Below are 20117 nucleotides of genomic sequence, written 5' to 3' on the forward strand. Positions count from 1 at the left end.
GTATTGGTGCTCACTCAGCGGGTGGCGTAGCAAACAAACGCTGGGGAGTGGTGGTCGATTCTGGCGTTGAAGCGAAAGTTCCTTCACTCAACAGCTCCCACGCGCCCCGCCGCAAAACGTCAATTGGTCTGTGCGTTCTCGTTTCTCGAATGATGGTTCGCGTGTGTAGGACTCGAGAAGGAGAATGCGCCTAGAAGTGTAGTACAGCCATCAGTCACAATATAGCAACATGGACTCCATCTCCCCCGAAGTAGCAGAAGGCCTCAAGAACCTCTCACCAAGAGACAAGTACGCCACCCGCGCGCCTGCTCCCCAACACGAACCCTCGTCTAACATCTGACTTGCAGGCAGGAGCTCAACACATTCGTCACGCAAGAAAACCAGAAAGCACAGATACAAGCCACCATCCACAGCCTGACCGACCTCTGCTTCCGGAAATGTATCACCAGCAAAATCTCTGCCGGGCAATTGGATAGGAGCGAACAGCCTTGTGTGCAGAACTGTGTCGATAGATACATGGATGCGAATATGGTCGTTATCAGGCATTTGGAGCAGATGAGGACGATGCAGTAGACATGCTGTTTCACTGGCGATGGTGCAGCATTTCGAGGCATGGCGTCACTCGAAGGGTAATCAATGCCTCCTGTGCATACTGGACATTGTAAGAGATAGCATGGTAGATGGCTGGACTCTGAGAGGATGTTGTTCTAAGAGTATGATGGGATGTATGATAGGCTAGGGAGGCAAGTGGTAGCCTCGAACGTTGACTGGCTATAAATCTGTAACAGTAGCTGTACACTACTCTCAAGCAATACTCCGAGTCCGCGCCGGAACCGTCATCAGGAGTGCGTTTTGTGCGACTCTGCCCTGCCCCCCAAACGCCGTGTCGAAAGACGGATGCAATGCTCGGCACGCTTAGACAATGGCCAGCTTGGTAGCGGCGATGTCGAGCGCATCGACATCAGGTGTAAGGCGGGCAAAAGCCTTCTTGGAACCGTCTGGTCTTCGTATTGTTAGCGAATGTTTCCTTCAGCCGCTCGATGCTCACATACCTGATCATGGTGTTGATCCTGATCGTCTCAACGTCGTACAGCGTCTTAAGCGCCTGCTTAATCTGCCTCTTGTTCGCCTTGGTATCCACAATGAATACCAGCGTGTTATTCTCCTCAATCAACTTCATTGCACTCTCAGTGTTGAGCGGGTGAATGATGACCTTGCCGGCATCGAGGCGAGGGACGTGGGGTACCGACTTGCGGGGGTACTTGGGCGAGCGCGAGAGCGAGAGCGTCTTGGGCTGGTGGAAGGAGGTGTTCGTGCGAACTTTGCGGACCTTGTGCGAGTTGACCTGTTGTGTGAAGAACAGGCCGTCAGAATGATGGGGGGTCTGACACGCCTCAAGGAACGGATGGTGTGCTTACGCCGCGCAGGGTTGCCTTTGCTGCTGCGTTGGCTTTCGCAGAGGGCTTGCCTGACTTTTTGGCGCCTGTGAAGAGGTTAGTCGTTGCTCGTGTGGTGGGATTGGTATTGAATATGGTATCGTCGCTAAATCACTGCGCTCATTATTGACATACCCTTGGGCGTCTTGGTGCTCTCCTTCGGTGCCATTGTGGTCGGATGATCGCGGTCGTGTCTGATCGTACAGCTTCAATGCACTGGCTTTTTCGACAATCTGTATGGAGAATTTCGGAGTGTGCTCTGTCAAAGCGGGTCCGTCCGGCACTAATGCAGCATACGCCAAGACATCTCACATAAGAGAAAGTGCAGTCAACATCATCGACACCTACAGACTCGGCCATGATGTCTTGCCAGCTCGAAAGCGTGTGCGATGGTGTCCACAATGGTGTCCCAAGGTCGAGGTGCTGAACTGTGGTCGTGATATCTGAGGCTGCCAATCGAAAAAAAACTTCCCCTTCGACCAATCAGCAATAACCAGAACGAAGGAGTTCATAGTGGACAATGGCAGAGTCGAAGATCACGAACGGCGTAGCCAAGCGCGCTCGCCTTGCCAACGGACGTCCACCGACAGCAGCAAAGCCAAAGACGAGCCTTTCCTCCAAGCAGACAGCAAAGCAGATCCGGACCTATCATCAATTGAACAGAAAACTCGCCCTAGCACAGTCCAAGGGCAACGATGCAGAGGTCTACGAGCTCAAGAAGCGTATGGAGGAGCTCGGCGGCCTCAGAATCTACCAGCTTGCCAGCATTCAAGGCCAAGCCAACGATCGTGGTGGCGACTCTTCGACTGTGCTCATGGAATGGCTGAAGCCTGTGGCCAAGGATATGGCGTCCAGCAGCAAGAAGGTGCGCTTGCTGGAGGTCGGTGCGCTATCTACGAGTAATGCCTGTTCGAAGTCTGGACTCTTCGAGATTCAGCGCATCGATTTGAACTCGCAGGCTGAAGGCATTGTTCAGCAAAATTTCATGCAGCGCCCATCGCCGACTCATGACCACGAGATGTTCGATGTCATATCACTCTCGCTTGTGCTCAACTTTGTCCCGGACTCCGAGGCACGAGGCGAGATGTTGAAGCGTACTTGCCAGTTTCTTGTCGCCCGTACGCTTCCTGAACGATTGAAAGGCATCTTCCCTGCCCTATTCTTGGTACTACCAGCTTCATGTGTCACGAACTCACGATATATGAACGAGGAGCGTCTGACGTGCATGATGGCAAGTCTAGGCTATGTGCTACTACAGCGAAGGCTGTCCGCGAAGTTGGTGTACTACCTGTGGCAGAGACGTGATGGGCCCGTGGTCAAGGAGCAAGATTTTTTGAAAACTCAAGTCAATCCCGGAGCTGGACGGAACAACTTCTGTGTGGTGTTGAAGCGTACTGTTGCAGCTACTGAGAAGAACGGTGAGTGAACCGGTTCACAACTCAGATACCGTCAATATCACTCGGTGTGAGCCTCGGAATGGGCATGAAAACGAATTTGTCCCAATGCCATGGTGTGGGCTCTGCTAAAGGCATGGGCGGTAACAATGGCTGAACCCAAATCCGACTTCACATCACTTGTTGGAGCTAGAGCCGCATGATTCATCGCAGGTCATATGACCGCATTCGGCAAGTGATACCTCCATATAAGTAGGCTCGAATTCTTCCTACGGTGGCCATCGACCTCTACTACAACACTCACAGGAGAATGGAGACTGTCGATCTCACCTCTCAAGAGTATGGCCTACAGCCACTTGCACCCTACGAAGCAAGCACTTTTGCAAACGATCCGCTGTTCCTGGAAGACCCTTTCCACGGCCAATTGGCGTCACCAGGCCAGCCCGACGATGACTTCGCTATGATCGACTCGGATGTGGAGAAAACAGCAAAATTGAGTCAGCTACAGCGGCAACAATACCCACAGTTCGCTAGTCACATCAACTCTACGGGCAACTTCTCCTCGTGGCTACCCGAAGGTTTCCAACTTACTAACAGGGATCGCCAGCAACAGCAGTATCCCATCAAGACCTCACTCGGCCCAAGCGAGCCTGCCCTTCAAGTGCCTTCCTCTTCCCAGCCAAGCAGCCGCAAGAGATCGTACGAGTTCGACCCGACCAACACGAGCACACCCACCTTTCGCTTACCATCCACTCCCAAGCCGAGCAGCGATCATAGGCAATACGCCATCGACCTCACGAATGTCAACACACAAGCTCCAGTGGCGAAGAAGAAGAAAACCAAGCGTATGACGACACCGACCAACCCAGCAGCATACACTCCGAGCCTACCGCCAACCCCTGTCGCTTCACCCTATGCACAGGCAAGAGCATATCAGCAACAGTCAGCTTCGATCTCCCACCCACCTCAATACATCGACATCTCCGCCACCGCCAACATCACAAACATGGCACAAAGCCTGACCCAAAAGCTCAACGGCCAGGCTTCCGTCACAGGTCTTCTCCGTGACCTCGCCACCCGAGTCAACGAGCAAGATCAGACCATCCAGGTATTGCGCCACGAGCTCAGTCATTTGCGCCAGCACGTGGACTCCACCTTCACGAACTTCGCCGAGCAGACTACCAAGGCGAACAGAGCACTTGAGGAGAAGTGTCAAGAGGTCATCGACGCAAGGGACGAGGCAGATATCTTGCGTGAGATGCGGTCAGCGGGTGGTGCATATGGTGGGCCGAAGTTTCAGGCTCCGGTCAAGCAGCCGAGCATGCTTCACTCTATGATGCCTGGTTCTTGGACCGGTAATGCGTCTCAGAGGTAGATTTTTCGGGCTTGAGGGGACGGTCAAAAGCACGACGACGTGATTGTGCGTCAGGGAGGCACGAACATGACGACGTCGCGGGCTTCAGGGGTTATACATTGGGCGTGCTTTAACGCAGTGATTCATACTATAGAATGGCCTTATCACTTTGACATTGAGCCAGAGGTAGCCGAGGCACTATTCCGAGCAAATCTTCAAACCGTCATAAAACGCGGTTTCTATAGTCATTACATTGTCTTAACAACGAGGTCAAGCGACTGAGACGTGAGGCGATGTCAAGCAAGTAGCTTTTGAGATACTTGCTGTAGAGCTCCGACAGGGCTATCGACAAGGTATGGTTGGCGTTTCACATAGTTCGACCGTCGTCCTTCGCCACTTCCCCATGTCTAAGCTGTCTAGTAACACGCCACCAACTCCTCGCTTATCCCTGATAGATCATACATCGCCTATTTCCGCAATCTCGAGCAAAATCTACTTCGTATCCTTCTTCTTCCGCAAGGTCTGGCCTTCACCCTGGAAATGTTGCTTCTCCTTTTGCTCCGCCTCGGCTTCAGCCTGCGCCTCCTTGTTCTTCAGCGGCTTGATCTCGTATCCGAAGAATAGTTTGCCGGGTCCCAGGCGAAGCGGCTGTGGTCCATCGCGTCTTTTCGTTGTTTTGGGGAGTGATGATGTGGGAATACTTATGCCTTGCTCTGGCTTTGGTGTGCCTGGTATACTTGATGCTGGTGTTGATCCGACTGTGCTAGCCTTGCCCTTCTTTGCCACGAGACGGTTGCCTGAGCCTGAGAAGGCTGTTGAGCGCTTGTCTGCGCCTGCTGCAGTTGTGGCAGGAGCAATTGCAGAGTAGTTGATCGCTTGAGCCATCGTGCCTTCCGCATGCATCATCCCACCTTTACCCGCCATCGTTGACCCAATACTCCGCGGTGTACTCGTCCCGCTCGTCTTCTGCGGCTCTTGATAGCCTACTGGTGGCGCAAAGTCGACCTCGAGATCCGTCTCTTGTACACTGATCGCATGCTTCTCACCATCAGGCTTCACTTCCAGCACAGCGATCTCGTAGACGGTATCATTGTAGGAGAAGGTGAAGGTATCGCCAAGCGTCAGGCAGGAGAAGTTGCGGAAGGCGGTCTCGAGCACGGCTCTGGGATCGGAGATGTCGAGGAAGTATGTGTTTTGTGGTTGGAGCTTGATGAACTGGCCGGGTGGGAGATCCGTGCTTTTGGTTTGTAGTAAGTCGCCAGGTTCGAGGAGAAGGGTCTGCATGAGCCAGTATGGCAAGTAACATCTTCCCTCTTCTGCAGTAAATTCAAGGACACCGGCGTGCGTGCTCTTGCCCTTGTTGCCATTGGTGAGCTCGAAGAGCATGGGGTAGGTGATGTGTAGTTGGGTGAGCTTGTCGAGCGCCGATGCTGGTAAGAAGATCTTGCCGCCGTGGTTGGCCACATCACGTTCTGGTCCAGGCATCATGGCGACTGGGTAACAGCGATAGTACTCATCGAAGCGGCGTGGACGACCACTTCTGGCCATCATGCCGCGTTGATACATTCCCAAGTCCATGTTGTCTTGCTCGAAGTAGTAGGACATACTACTCTGTGCTAAATTGTATGAGCTGATTAATGATTGTGCTGGATACCTTCACCGCGTGTACCTAAAGCTCTAGCTATCGATTATGCAGTATGACGTCCTGTGCTTAGTCACCCGGGTCACCACGTGACTGCTGTCGAAGGCTCGCTGCAACGATTTTCCCTCTTCTCTGCTCACTCTCATATTTCTCCGCCTGGAGCAATTCACCATCGCATACGCACATTCTCGCCATCTCTCTCGCGCGTCTGAGGTAAGTCTTCATGAGCCCGTTCTTGTTGGTCTTTGGGATCTGAGACAGCGTGCTGTCAAGCCTCGTGCAAATGTCTCGAGAGCGCATTCGAAAGGTCTTGGCTTCCAGATCTACGCTACCTCGCTTGCGGCACGCATATCGACCATGGTCGCTCAGACACAGCGAATGAGCTTCTAGCAAAACCTTGTTGCGGCAAAGCGACTGAATACGGCACATCGATTTGCCAGGCTAGGGCTGTGTAGAGAATACCTGAAGGAAGGTATAAAAGGTTCAGCCAATTACGAAATGGCCTCTGACACCATCATACGAAGCTTATGTGCCTCTGAACGTCAACCTGTCAGAAAATGACTGGGTTTCTCTCTTTTGCCTTTTAGTCTGCCCGCACTAGTCTGGAACACGGCACAGTCTACACCGTAGCAGGCATCGATGATTCCCACGCCATGCCGAACTCGGTCGCCCTCACGCGAGCTGGGGCTGAGACGTCGCTCCAGCCGTTCGCAGTACCCACTCACCCACCCATCGACGGTGACCTCCACACGCCTCTCTCCACACGCTAAAGCACTTCAGACAGATCTGACTACCAGGCTTGCAGCTTGACGATGCACGCCACGCCGCCACCAGTGAACAATAGTCTGCCCTACAGAGCTTTGTAGCAAGCGCAACAGTCTCGTCGATCGCCATCTACGAGCCTGTACTGACTGGCTTAGCGGAAGCATGTTCATGAGTTGAAAGAGAGATCTTACCTCAGCGGCGGCATGACCCCACCCAGGCATCGTACCCAGGGACCAATACGACGTCTCACTGTCAGGTGTCAGCTACGCCCGGACATTCCACGAGAGCAACACCGCACTCGGGTCATTCTTACGCTTATGCCAATCTTGCTTCAGCCCTTCATCGGCCTAGCATCATTGGTCTGCTACCGTACCTCAGTGGCGATCGTCATGCATGGAACGGCCGGTGCTAGCTGTAGCGTTGCCCTTCGCTCGCCTGACGGGATCGATATTGGGCTAGTAGGGCAGGAACATGCTTCTAGCCTTACGTAGATACTGCTGCCAAATTTAGGTCGAGCAGCAGCAGAAGCTCGACGAGCGGGCAGCCTTGCTATAAGATGCTACTCCTCTGGCCCCGACGATCGATTTGTATTTTGGTACCTTTCCAACTGACACTTCCACACGATCACTACCAACTTCTCCAACCAATAAGCCGACAGCCTACCTGACTCAAGATGTACACCTCCACCATCGCCACCGTTGCGACATTCACCCTCGGTGCCGCTGCCGCACCTTGGGGACACTTCGGCTGGGGAGGCTGGAACGGATGGGGCTTCAACGGCGGCTCAGGCGAGTGCATGAACGATGCCCAAGCCCAACAAGTCGCCAACAACTTCAAGGGCTTGATCTCGGCCTACACCAACGACCTCGCCAACGCCGTCCTCACAACGGACGTCCAGGACTTCTCTGACTCTGTCATCGAGCTCATCGACGGTGGATGCCCCAGCTCTTCCCCAGGGCCGGCTCCTTATATCGCTTTGGGGTCCCCCACTTTCACTTCCCTCGCTACATTCGAGGCAGGTCAGGGCGGTCAGCCAAACATCACCTTCAACATCCTCAATGTCTGGCACAACTGCGATACTGTGACCGTCAGATGGCGCGGACCGATGCCCAACCCCGGCCCAATTCCTCCACCACCAGCCGTGCAAGAGCAAGTCACCGGTATCATCGTCCTTGAGACCAGCTTCAATGGATGGCAATCTGCTCAGCCCTTCCTCATCCAGACGATCTACTCCGAGTTCAACTCTGGTGCTTGGTTGTACGATCTTGGTATCTTCACGCCAGCAGGCTGCTCTGGATCGGCGAGACGCGATGCCGTTGCTCAGGCACTCCCCGCTGGCATGGGCATGGTCAAGAGGTCGTAGGGCGGGTGTGGTAATGTGCAATGTAACGAGATGATTGGAAGCGTATCGAGTGACCAGATGAGGGGCTGACATGTATGCCTTAATTTATATCCACGATACGGTAGATGCTCCTAGATACAAAATCAAAAGGTTACGAATCATGTTTGATCATCACTTCGCATCCCGTTTCTTTGCTGGTTTTGTAAACAATAAAACATCCCTCGTTGGTAGAAACCAACTACAACGCACTCACGCCCAAGACGAAGATAGAAGGGCAGGCGCCCTTGGCGACATAGGTCTGTTCACTGAAACACAAAGGCATAGCTAGGCGCCGACGGCAGCAGGAGCGAAGCTAACAGACGTTGCAGTACGGTATATGTGCTCATTCCCATATGAATCTGACTTGACATTTTCTTCACTCAAGCCAGAAGTATGAATCGGACGGTTACCAAACAGCTCAGTACACTCGGTCTCCCAGACCCAGAGAGTGGTACATTCGAATTTCTGGACGACCACAACACTGTTCTCATCAAAGTCCCTGAGGGAAGTCAATGGCGAATACCTCTACACTGGCATACCACTGACTCGCCAGGCTGCACCAGCGTAAGGTGTATCGCAGGGCACGTACGAGTCCACCGAGCCCGAAGCATCGGGAGCTCCGATACTCTGATCAACCCTGGGAGGGTAGTGAATTTTAGATCGGATGAGATGGTCATCTGTTCTTCAGCGAAACCGAGAACTGCAACACCCTGCGCTTGCGCCGAGGACTGGAGCTGGGAAATGAGAATGCTGGACAGCAACATGTATCGCAACGCAAGTCGACGCTCTGGTCCAAGAAAATGGGCAACTCTGATGAGTTTCATGATGCCGCAGATTTGCAGCGCCACTCTCGATCGAGATCTCTATCCTCAGCTGTCAAGCACTCCATTCTGGCTGGAGTTGATCTTCTATGGACTGCGACGGCTGCCAAGTGTTCGAGAGACCTTGCTCTCCGCCCTTCTCGGGGTGCAAGTGCAGTCGATGAAATACGAGTACGACTTTCACGAATACCATGGACGCATCCCATTGACCTGGTTGTGGACACAACAACCTGCGGGCGGGAATCACCCTCCTCAATGGGCCCGCGACCTCCAACTTCGATCATATTACCTGATCTCGACGGCGGTCATGGGCACTTATTATTGGGCGGGATGGCTAGTGCTTGGCATGAAAGGGTATTACCCAGAGTACACTGTGTCAAGTGAACAGTAGACACTTAGGCCGAAGGTGTAACAACATCTTTCGAGCACCGCGTACATCTATGGTATGAGGTAGATGAATCACTTGCTGCGGGTCGGCACCGGAATGGTCAGCTGCTTAGCCCTCAGCACTCGTCAGCAAACTTGATGCCTATCCATCCCACCCTGCCTCGACGAATCGCAAGCAAACCCCAAAGTGGTCGGCGAGCGGAAGGATCTCTCGTTATGGCCGTGGATTCTCGGCCGATGGTCCTCGGACTTTCCGCGCGCAGCTTCGAGGTCCGCGGATGAAATCGGTATACAGATAGGCAGCAATGTGAACATGGATGATGTTGCTCCTCTATGCTTCGTCATATCTATCACGTCAAGACAGCAGTTAGAAAGAGGGAGATCTCGATCGATATTTAATCTTCGACCTTCCCGGACCCGGAACGATGTCAACGACACTGCTAGACGTCCACTCTCTCCGCATGATGGTGCTACAATACGAGGGACTGTGGGATACTTGCAGCAACGACTTAATGCTATGTTGTGACGATTGCACGCGAGCGGCGACTGGTCCGGGATCGTTAGACGACCACAGGCACGAAAGCATGAAGTCGCACCGACCAGCAAAAAAGTCATCGAAACACTCGATCAAGGCCACCATTAAGACGTGATCCTCATCTTGGAGTCCACGAAAGAAGCCAGCATCGACACGAATAACGCTTTTCTCGAAGCACGTATTGGTATGATTCTGAAAAGTCTCTTCTCAACCACAATGAATATCGAGTCGACACATGCAACTCCTGCGGCACGGAAAGCGAAGAGTGGTTTGGGGCGCCTTGTCTCTGCATACGCCCCGTCAAGCCCGTCATGTAATGCCAGCTGCGTAGTTTATGGACAGTCTGCAGCTCAGTGCCTGTCGCTGCGTGGTAAACACCTCCAACGCTTTTAGGCGGACGGATCTTTGGTTTCGGTGGCAGCGGGAACAGATATTGGCTGTAAATGTCGTGGCACTATGAGTCTGTGCAAGACGAACGTACGAAGTAACGAGTCAATGGAAAATGTATGTAGGCCGTCTAGGTGCAACACAGCCAAACAGATCCTTGATGCGATCGTCTGCCCAAACGCCTTGCTCAATCGCCGTTCAAAAAAGCACATCACAAGCTACTGATTCTTACCCAAGCTCTGCAAGTTGACAAGCTCAAAGTACCGTCCGCCTCTCGCAATAAGCTCATTATGTGTTCCGTTCTCCACGATCTTGCCTTGGTCGAACACGTATATCATATCGGCTTTCTGGATGGTAGACAATCTATGCGCCACGGCGATCGTGGTGCGGCCTTTGGCGGCGGCATCGAGAGCCGCTTGCACCACCTTCTCAGATTCCGAGTCCAGCGCACTGGTTGCTTCATCGAGTAACAGGATCTTTGGGTCGCGAAGCAGAGCTCGGGCGATGGCTACTCGTTGTTTCTGACCACCTGACAACATGCTACCCTTGCTTCCTACGATGGTGTTGAATGCATCAGGAAGTGAAAGGATGAAGTCGTAGATATTGGCGTCTTTGCAGGCTTGAACAATGGCCTCTTCCGGTACGTCCTCGGGTGCCTTGTCCGCACCAAGTAAGATGTTGTCTCTAATAGTACCTTGGTACAAGGTAGGCTCTTGCGACACGAGTGCCAAGAAGTTCCTGTAATTGTTGATGTTGAGACTGCTGATCTCCTTGCCATCGACATAGATGCCACCAACCAGGGGGTCGTAGAAGCGCTCCAGCATGGCAATAGTCGTGCTCTTACCACATCCTGAAGCACCGACAAGAGCAACATACTGTCCAGGCTTGACAGTCAGGTTGAGGCCACGGAGCACAGGCTGCTCTGGTCTCGTAGGATACCGGAAATGCACGTCACGGAACTCAATCGCACCTTCCATAGTCGAAAGCTCCTCGCCATCAGGGCTCCAGCTGTCAATTTCAGGCTTGAGATCGAACAGAGTCTTGAGTTCGGCGGCAGCGTGCTTGGCCTTGCCCATGTCCGGCGCAAAGGAGAAGATTGTACCCGCCGATTGTGAGCCGAAGATGACCGCAGAGAAGCAGAGGAAGAATTGGAACATGTCTACAAGATAACATTAGCTTGTTAATGTCAAGTGTCCGAGGTTGGAGGGATCGCTTACTGTACTCGCCACGCGCAATCAATGTGCCGCCATACCAGAATCCAAGGGCAATACAGAGGAACATAAAACTCTGGCTAGCGGCATAGAGACCGCTTGATTGCAAGATGCTGATCAACGACCTGGCTTGCTGATCGACAAGCTGGTCGTGGTAGTTCTGCCACACATCAATCTCCCTGGTCAAGCTAGCAACAGTCCTGATGGCACTGGTGGCCTCGCAAGCATACGAGGCACTCTTCTCGTAAGCTTTCTTGGCACGCTGCTGGAAGCGGGCGAGCATCCAGAAGCGGAAGAAGCCACAGCCCAGCACAATGGGCACAGTAGCTATGCAAACCAGAGCCAGCTTCCATCCAACGGCAAGAGAGATGACGAAGCAGACGACTAGAGTAGTAATGACTTGTAGTAGTGTTCCGAGAGTAACACCACTCATACCAGCCAAATGTGTCGTCTCAGTACTGAGGAAAGACGTCAAAGCACCAGCAGTATTCTCCTCGCGGTCGAAGAACTGGATATCCTGCCGCAGCATGGTCCGGAAACTCTGGTCGCGGGTACGATGAACCAGTCTTTCAGAGCAGTATGCAAAAGCGAAACCCTGAGTAAGGAAGAAGATAACCTGTACAATAGCCAGCATAAAATACATCCAGCTCCAGAAGTTGACTTGTGATCGAAGCTCAGCAGCGTATTGCGGTACTGGTAGAGCAAGAGCTGTGATGGCCTTGGCGAAGAAGACCGATTGGACTGGATTACCGGCACCGTTGATGATGCTGGAAAATAGGCCGATGAGCATGTATACCCATTCTTTCTTGTTGAAAGATGCAACCAGCAGGATGAGCTGCCACAGAGTATACTTTGCCTCATTCGACTTCTCCTTGCCGGCTAGCACCTTACTGGATGCTGATTGCTGAGTTCTAGTGCGACCGAGCTCGAGATCATTCGAATCCGCTTCGTACTCGAATTCAGCCTCTTCAGTAGCTGGCGTGCGTGCAGTCAGGTTGCCGTCCTTCTCATCGAGAATGGGTACTTCTTCTTCGTCCTTGGCTTGTGTCTGCGCTGCAATGCGTTGTGCTTCCACGAGATTGTAATATGCTGCTCGGCGCTCGAGCAGAGCGTCATGCGTCCCTTGCTCGATGATGCGACCCTGCGACATAACAACAATGTTGTCTGCGTGCTTGATGGTGCTGAGACGATGGGCGATGACAATAGTCGTCCGACCCTGAGCAGCCTTGTCCAGCGCAGCTTGTACCACACCCTCGCTCTTCGTATCGAGGGCTGATGTTGCCTCATCCAGCAGAAGAATCTTGGGATCGCTGACCATTGCTCTAGCGATAGCAATACGCTGCTTCTGCCCACCGGATAAAAGGAATCCACGTTCGCCGACATTGGTCTCGTAGCCTTCCGGCAATTGAGCAATGAAGTCATGAGCATTAGCCTGCTGTGCGGCATCTTCAACCAGCTTCCTGACCTGGTCGTGAGCCAAATGTTCATGCTCAGTGCCAATCAAGCCATGCTTGATGTTGCCAAAAATGGTAGTAGCGAACAGAGTAGGCTCCTGAGACACCAGGCTTACATTCTGGCGAAGCCATCGCAGATTGAGACTCTGGATGTTGTGACCATCCAACAGAACGTCTCCACCAACGGGGTCGTAGAATCGTTCAACCAGACCCACGATAGTGGACTTTCCAGAGCCCGAAGCGCCAACCAGTGCGGTCGTCTTGCCCGCGGGTACAAGGAGATTCACCTCCTCCATCACCACGACTTCCGGACGAGAAGGATAGATATGTCTGATGTTGCGCAGCTCGATCGAGCCTTGGACGTCTTTGAGCTGAGTGCCCTCCTCGGACTCGGGGTCTAGTGGAGACTTGCGGTCGATCGTCGCGTAGATCTTGTTCGCAGCAGCGACAGCTGTGGTAAAGGCCTGCACATTCGGAGCTACGTTGCCAAGGGCGAACGAGCCTATCATGATAGAGAGAAGGATGGTGAGAACATCCGAAAGCGTCATCTTGCCAGCAACCAGATATCTGCTTCCTTGCCAGAACGACAAGGCATATGTCAGATAGACGTAGCACATCAGGAAGCCGATCATAGAGCCAGTGATTGCCTTCATCTTGTAACCCGACTTCTCAGCCTCGGCAAGGTGGACGTCGTACTCGCGCGCGAGCTTGTCCTGTGTCCCGAAAGCAGTAGCGTTGCGGATCGAGCTGATGACTTCCTCCGCGACCGTACCACCTTCAGCATACGATGCAAGAGATCGCTTGTTGTATTTGACGATGGAGCGTCCAAGCCCACCCATGGTAAGGAAAATCGCCACGATGCTCGAGGTCAAAATGAGTGTGAGCTTCCAATACTTGATGTATCCGATGACATATGCAGTTATGAACGTGGCCACGGCAGTCAAAGTCAAGCCAACCTTCTCTGAAATGCCATCCTGGACAAGATTTGTGTCGGCAGTAATCCTGGTCGTAATCTCACCGGCTCCAAGCTTATCGAAATATCCAATGTTCTGTCGTAATATACTAGCAAGGTACTGCTCGCGGATCTTGGCCGAAATATGCTCGCCAACATATATGAAGCCAACCGTGGCTGTGTATATGGTCACAAATTCTGCAATGGCCAGATAGACGAAGTATAGGACTAGATGGTTAACAACACCAGAGAAAGAACTAGCGCTACTACCTCCATGGAAGAAGCCTTGGAATGTGCCAGCGAGAGAGCCGAAGATGATGGTCATGAGTGGCATGGCAGCACCGCCTACGATGGCAGCAATACCGCTGACAGTCATAATGATCAGATCGTTCCGTGTAGCGTAGCGGTACAAGCTGAAGTACGTGAGCTTGACTGGCGGTATCTCGAGCTGTCTCCGTATGATGGCCGCCTCATATTCTGGTAGATGCGCTAGCGGATCTTGCTCTTTCTCCTCTGCTACCTGAGCAGCCTTTTGCTTGGCCGGCTTGGAGTCGAGTCGTTGTAAAGGCGGCGCAGGCTCTACTGGTAATTGTGTTGGGAAGGGTGTCTGGCCTAGCATAGTCTTCTCCATGTCCGCCACATCGAGCTGGTCTCTTGACCTTGATCCATCGTCGTTGCTCGAACTCTCCGAGATCTGCTTTTCACTTTCCGATGCGTGGGTCATGGTGGGCGAAGGGCTGGTGAGGTAGGAGACTGGCGCTGTCCAAGAGGCGCACTACAACTATGCTCCAAAGCAGCCGCACTTCTTCCGTCCGGTCGTAGTCTCGACGGAGTCAGCTATGTTCCAATAGGCCTATGGTGATGTTCCGGTGATCGTGATCCAAGCCAATTCAGTTTCCGAGTGTCAGTACTACCACGCTCCGAACAGCGATGCAAGAAGCGAAATGTCGGTGATGATGAAGAAGGAGAGACAGCAGACCTACGTGCCGAGAAGTAATTGTAGGAGAGAAGCAGCCTACAACGTGCCTACTGCGAGGGCATGAGGCGAACGGATGGCATGACAGCCGGATATTCATGTGCTGCATAGAACTACTCGGCTCGCTACGTACCCGATTAGGATGATGAATGCAGACTTCGCAAAGCTCGCAGACTCTCGCATTGCTGGCCGCTTTCGTTCGTGTCCTTCTTGCGTATGGTGCTTTGGAGCTGGAGTGCTGGTCGACTGCACGCCCGAACGAACGATCGATGCATAAGGTAATTCCGCATGCTGAACGATACTGTGTCGCAACCAAAAATTCGAGACCGTCAGTGGCGTTGCAGACGGGTTGCAGCGTCCCGAACAGTTCGGCCGAGGTCTTGCATAATAACCTTTGAGCTTGCATCGTTTACGTCTGGTGGAGGCGGCGGTACGGTGAACGAGAGTCTACACCCAACCTACTTCGCCGCAAGCTCCACGAGTCACAAGACTTCTACTGTCTGATATGCGACTGCTTAACGTACCTTCTCGCTCTTCTGCTCTTTAATGATATATATGACCTGGAGGTGCTGTCTTGTGTGAAGATTCCATGTCTGAATGGACCGCCACGCCCATGGAACTTGTCTCAGCATCCGCCCTTGTATCGAATCATGGGCCCAGTACTGTCCCGGTAGGTAGGAGGTATGGAGTCTGGTACGTTATCACGTCGTACTTGCAGAGTTTGCCAGAATACAGTCAGAAGAAGCAAAGTGCCAATGGAAGGCACTCTTCATCACCTGCCGCATCCGACAGTTGTGACTGGCAAGTAACAATCAACGCAAATAGCATGCACTTTCCCGTATACGAGATCTTTGGCATTGACAGCAAGCAGTGTTTGCAAAGTGTGCATCGCTGCAGACTGATGTCAGGTTTCGCCTGGTCTCACAAAGCCGCATTCCTCAATCTGAGTTGAAACGTCAGTGACACGCCTTACTCAAGAAGCTGTTCTTTCGTCAGCAACAGTGTCCTCTCACAGTCCTCACATAACAGTTAAAGCATCAGATAAAACGATGCTCTCCACCCTGTTCTTCACCGGGCTCCTGCCGGTACGACTTGCCACCACCACCACGGTCATCAACAAACGCGCAGCTTTGGGTCGTCGGGGTCTTGCCTCACAACGCTGGGAGTCGAAGCATACTTGCATCTATGATGCTTGTGGAACTAAATCGACCTGCAATGGCTGTGCCTTCACTTCCTCTGGCGCATCAAGCTATACCCTGAACTGTGGTAGCCGTGTTCAAGGTTCTGATGAATGGGTGGTCGAGTCTGACGGCCTGGCAGTCACGGGAGCACCAGATTGTCTTGAAGCTTGCGACGAGTGGCCTCAGTGTGGTGGGGTTTCCGTGGCCTCGAACGGCAGTTGCATTGCCGTCAGCAACAGGACGGCCGTGAGTCTTGTAGATGATGTTGGCTCGAGAGCTTACGTCCTTGTGGCGCTGGCTCCCGCCACTCCTCAGGTAGTGGCGACTGCCGTGTCAGCGTCGACCGAAAGCTCAGCAGCACTGTCCGGTACTGGGACTCCGCCATCGTACTTCAATGTGTCGTCTTCTATATCACCATTAGCTCCAAGTGCTACGGTTCCAGCCTCAACTCAACCTACCAGTCAATGCCAATCGGCGAACATCAGCTGCCCCGCCTGCGAAGGAGAGCAAGTGACTGATGCAACCGGCAAGAACCACAAAGTCTTCTGCAACAGCCAGATCTTTTCAGAGAACCAGTACAGCATACAGGAGTGGCTTTCTCCACAAGGATGTCTTGCCGAGTGCGACCGCTTTTCCTGGTGTCAAGGGACGACTTACTACGCCAATAGGAACTGCGAGCTTGCGAACGGCCCAGATGTATTTCCGGAACAAATGCCAGGCTATACTGGATTCCTGCCGGTAGCGACTAAGTCGTACACTCCGGCGACGGCAGCGAGTGCTTTTCCAACCACTAACAGCTATGTTCCAGTGTCGAGCTCTACAGCCACTCCAGCTGTAGTGCCGTCGACTACGACTTCCCTTGCTGCATCAACCACCCTTTCGTGCGACAGCTCCGAGGCTCGTTGCCCATTATGTGACGGTGTTTCTGTGGTGGACTGGCTAAATGTGACATACACGGTTTCCTGCCAGGAAGTACCGATATGTGAGACCATAATCCACCGCGAGCACGGGACATCGCAATTCGAGTGTTTGGAGTACTGCGATGCAGATCCGGTTTGCTTCGCCGCTGTATGGAATAGCGGTGATTGCCAACTCTGCCAGGACGGTCTTGATGGAACGATCTTCAACGATCAGCCAGATGATCCAAAGTTCTTGGTGTATTACCCACAATCCGCCGACACCGCCAATGTGACCTCCTCCTTGCCACAAACAACAAATACGTCTGTTCAGGCGTCTACCACTAGCAGTACAGGTTCTATCTCGATCTTACCTTTTCACGGCGGCACATTCATCACGGCCCCATCACAGAATGCCACCATCACCATTTCTAGTCCTGATAGCACGGCCGTGACGACGATTTCGAATGATACGACCTCCATAATCGTGGTCACAAGCGCCGCCTTGAGTATCTTGCCAATCAATGGCGCTACGCTCATCACCGCACCCACACCAAGCAGCACACCATCGGTCGTCGTGATCACTGGCACCATCACAGGCGCCGACTACACTGGCAGCTAGAAGATCATGGCGTAGAGCTCATCGGCGGCTGTTGGCTTTCTTTGACCTTTTGCTCGCGAAGAGGAGTGTCTCTCCTGCCTCAGTAGTTGGCCGAGCTAAGGTCGCGATAGAGCAGGATTGTGGTACTTGGCATGGTCAATTTAGAACTTCAGCTAGGTATGTAGGTCTAATATGTATAATAATCGTGAAGCTGGGAATCACGTCCGTGTCGTCATCCTTGTATACTGCTGTTGTCGTGCAATGTAATGCTAATAATGAGACATCAATGCTGTTAATATGTGTCGCCCGATAGTACGCCTTAGACCTCGCCAATAGAGTCTTCTGTCACGGAGACGATCGCCAATTTGTCTTGCTGCTGCTGGAATGCTTCTTGGCGTGGTTCAAGGAGTGTTGGAAGGTCTTCCAGAACGTTTCTTTTGTAGCCGTTGGTCAGGAATTGAACCACCAGTCACAGTTCAGTCTTTCAGCCCACGGCGTGAATACGTCGAGTACGCGTCTTCGTGCTCACAATTTAGAAGACAGCACATGAAGAACAGCCATCCATGCTCTTCACCACTGTGTGGGTAAAGCAGAGCCTAGTTGCTGATGGTGCGGACCATCATGACAGTAGTGCCCCAGCATGATCAGAGTATAGATAACTTGGTGATCTGCGGTCATCCTGAACACGTAACGCGAGTGGCTAAGTCGATCGACTGAGACCATCCGTCGTGTACCAGAGCTGAGAAAAGTAGTAGGCAAACACTACTCCCAGTTTCATGATTCCCAGGTATATTTCTCGTCACCGAGAGGGTGTGCAGCCCTGTAGCTGTCACAAGTCTATAAAGCCCATTGGAGGTGTACGCAGAAGCAAGAACGGAAAGCAATGTGAAGTTGAGAGATCACATTGGAGTTAAGGCTAGTATCTCGGCCCGGGAGCGGCCGCTAACGCTGCTGAGTCACAATCGATACAGAATCTCGAACCACGATTCATGCTTGCTTTGAGCATATCAACGATCGCAGCCATTTGTTCCCAGAGCACAGCCCGGTGGATAGGACATTACCTGGCCGCGAGTTTTTTTTATCGTTCATCACCGCCATCATGCCAAAAGCCGAAGTAGGCTCGACCAAGCACTTGGCCAATAAGATGAAGGCCAAGGGCTTGCAGCGACTACGATGGTATTGCCAAATATGCGAGAAGCAGTGTCGGGATGAAAACGGCTTCAAGCAGCATACCATGTCAGAAGGTCACGTACGATCCATGCTAATGGTCGGCGAGGATCCCAAGAAATTCATCAACGACTACAGCAACCAGTTCAAGAGCGACTTCCTACGGCTATTGAAGACAAGCCATGGAGAGAAGAAGGTCAGCCTCAACGGCTTCTATCAGGAATATATCCGAGACAAGGAGCATGTGCATATGAACTCCACAAAGTGGCCGAGCTTGACGGAGTTTGCGAAGTACCTTGGTCGGGAGGGCATATGTAGGGTGCATGAGGGGGAGAGAGGGTTGGAGGTGCAGTGGATTGATGATAGTGCTGAAGCTATAAATCGGCGAGAGGATATAAAGAAAAAAGAGAGACTGGCAAAGGGTGACGAAGACCTAGAGTCGAGACTGCTGGAGCAACAGATTCGGAGAGCCAAGGAGGCCGCAGCGAAGTCGGCTACAGTCGACGAACAGAAGACGCTGCCACCTGTTGCGGATGCCCCGGTCGAGCCTATGAAGCTCTCACTGAAACTGGGTGCAAAATTCGTGCCAAGGCAGGAATCACTGGCAAAGGAACCAGCGGTCGATGCGCCAGTGGCAATAGAGAGCTTCTCAGCAGCAGAACAAGCAGCCACCCCGGAGTCGTCAGCTGCGAAGCCATCTGCAGGCGTTGAGAATGAAGAAGAGGTTGTGGAAGATTCGGCAAAGACTGCTGCACCACCGAAGGTGTCGTTATCTCTTGGAGGCAAGGCGAAGCCTGGAAATCCGCTGATGAAGAAGAACCCATTTTCAAAAAGCAAGCCAGCCGCTGTCGCCGCACCGGAGAAGAAAATGAGCAACGCTGAGCGGATCATGAAGGAGGAACTGGAGCGCAAACGACTTGCCGAGCAACGTGGTACTGGCCATGGCGCGAAGAGGCAGCGGCTAGGATGATGTCTTCATTTACGCTGTCCATCATTGTGGAATGCTATTAGCGAGGAGTTGGGGTGGGATTACTTTCGTAGAGATACCCAAGCTAGAATCATATGATGAATGTCTACTCTTCTGCTCGATAAGAAGACATACTGCTTCTCAGAGCATCAAAGCAATCAATCGCTACGCCTCGCTCCACTGGTGGAAACGTGTACGAGTCCTCAGCGTACGTGCACTTCATGTCTCGGCTCGAAGATAACGGAATGCATACGCATTTAAAGTGCTGAAAAGCGATGCTCGAAGAGCTTGAGTAGAAGGTTCATCTACATATCTCTACGACCTGTATCTGTCCAAGCTATGAACAAGCATTCTACTCCTCCTTAGCTCCGCCACGGCCAGCCCTCTCAGCAGCCTCAATGCTCTTCTTGTCCGTCTTGATTCCTCCATCGCTGGAGCCGCCCATCATACCCATCATTGGATTGGCTGCCTTCCACGGCCTTTTGAGATCACCCGAAGCTGCCTGGCCCAGAAGGTGCACCTTGATCAGGTTGCCCTCGAAAGCGCCCTTGAGCGGAATGATGCTCTGGATGAGTAGAGGGTTCGTGTACTTGAAGTACAGGTGCATGAC

General features: G+C 52.7%; 9 protein-coding genes across 9 annotated transcripts; 6 read left to right on the forward strand and 3 right to left on the reverse strand.

Annotated features, from left to right (window-relative positions):
• Window positions 1-229: 229 nt before the first annotated feature.
• On the forward strand, window positions 230-573 carry TIM8_2 (Mitochondrial import inner membrane translocase subunit tim8; the record flags this gene model as incomplete). Its single annotated transcript, XM_064838963.1, has 2 exons — window positions 230-288; window positions 348-573. 2 exons carry the CDS (start codon window positions 230-232, stop codon window positions 571-573), a joined length of 285 nt encoding a protein of 94 aa, XP_064693211.1.
• A 342-nt stretch (window positions 574-915) lies between these two features.
• Window positions 916-1605, reverse strand: RPL25 (60S ribosomal protein L25; the record flags this gene model as incomplete). Its single annotated transcript, XM_064838964.1, has 4 exons — window positions 916-1003; window positions 1053-1345; window positions 1419-1483; window positions 1572-1605. 4 exons carry the CDS (start codon window positions 1603-1605, stop codon window positions 916-918), a joined length of 480 nt encoding a protein of 159 aa, XP_064693212.1.
• Window positions 1606-1956: 351 nt separating this feature from the next.
• On the forward strand, window positions 1957-4205 carry BMT2_1 (25S rRNA (adenine2142-N1)-methyltransferase; the record flags this gene model as incomplete). Its single annotated transcript, XM_064838965.1, has 2 exons — window positions 1957-2854; window positions 3169-4205. The coding sequence occupies 2 exons, from the start codon at window positions 1957-1959 to the stop codon at window positions 4203-4205; spliced, it is 1935 nt and encodes a 644-aa protein (XP_064693213.1).
• Window positions 4206-4676: 471 nt separating this feature from the next.
• On the reverse strand, window positions 4677-5762 carry UFD1 (ubiquitin fusion degradation protein; the record flags this gene model as incomplete). Its single annotated transcript, XM_064838966.1, has 1 exon — window positions 4677-5762. The coding sequence occupies one exon, from the start codon at window positions 5760-5762 to the stop codon at window positions 4677-4679; it is 1086 nt and encodes a 361-aa protein (XP_064693214.1).
• A 1502-nt stretch (window positions 5763-7264) lies between these two features.
• Window positions 7265-7954, forward strand: BMT2_2 (25S rRNA (adenine2142-N1)-methyltransferase; the record flags this gene model as incomplete). The annotated part of the gene is made up of 1 exon (XM_064838967.1): window positions 7265-7954. One exon carries the CDS (start codon window positions 7265-7267, stop codon window positions 7952-7954), a length of 690 nt encoding a protein of 229 aa, XP_064693215.1.
• Window positions 7955-8797: 843 nt separating this feature from the next.
• Window positions 8798-9184, forward strand: LTS14_006270 (uncharacterized protein; the record flags this gene model as incomplete). Its single annotated transcript, XM_064838968.1, has 1 exon — window positions 8798-9184. One exon carries the CDS (start codon window positions 8798-8800, stop codon window positions 9182-9184), a length of 387 nt encoding a protein of 128 aa, XP_064693216.1.
• Window positions 9185-10320: 1136 nt separating this feature from the next.
• MDR1_2 (GTPase-activating protein) lies at window positions 10321-14443 on the reverse strand (the record flags this gene model as incomplete). The annotated part of the gene is made up of 2 exons (XM_064838969.1): window positions 10321-11261; window positions 11320-14443. 2 exons carry the CDS (start codon window positions 14441-14443, stop codon window positions 10321-10323), a joined length of 4065 nt encoding a protein of 1354 aa, XP_064693217.1.
• A 1301-nt stretch (window positions 14444-15744) lies between these two features.
• Window positions 15745-17394, forward strand: LTS14_006272 (uncharacterized protein; the record flags this gene model as incomplete). Its single annotated transcript, XM_064838970.1, has 1 exon — window positions 15745-17394. The coding sequence occupies one exon, from the start codon at window positions 15745-15747 to the stop codon at window positions 17392-17394; it is 1650 nt and encodes a 549-aa protein (XP_064693218.1).
• Window positions 17395-18472: 1078 nt separating this feature from the next.
• LTS14_006273 (uncharacterized protein) lies at window positions 18473-19510 on the forward strand (the record flags this gene model as incomplete). Its single annotated transcript, XM_064838971.1, has 1 exon — window positions 18473-19510. The coding sequence occupies one exon, from the start codon at window positions 18473-18475 to the stop codon at window positions 19508-19510; it is 1038 nt and encodes a 345-aa protein (XP_064693219.1).
• Between the last annotated feature and the right edge of the window lie 607 nt (window positions 19511-20117).

Source organism: Recurvomyces mirabilis (genome assembly GCF_035927965.1).
Source record: "Recurvomyces mirabilis strain CCFEE 5264 chromosome Unknown scaffold_16, whole genome shotgun sequence".
Taxonomy (NCBI): domain Eukaryota; kingdom Fungi; phylum Ascomycota; class Dothideomycetes; order Mycosphaerellales; family Teratosphaeriaceae; genus Recurvomyces; species Recurvomyces mirabilis.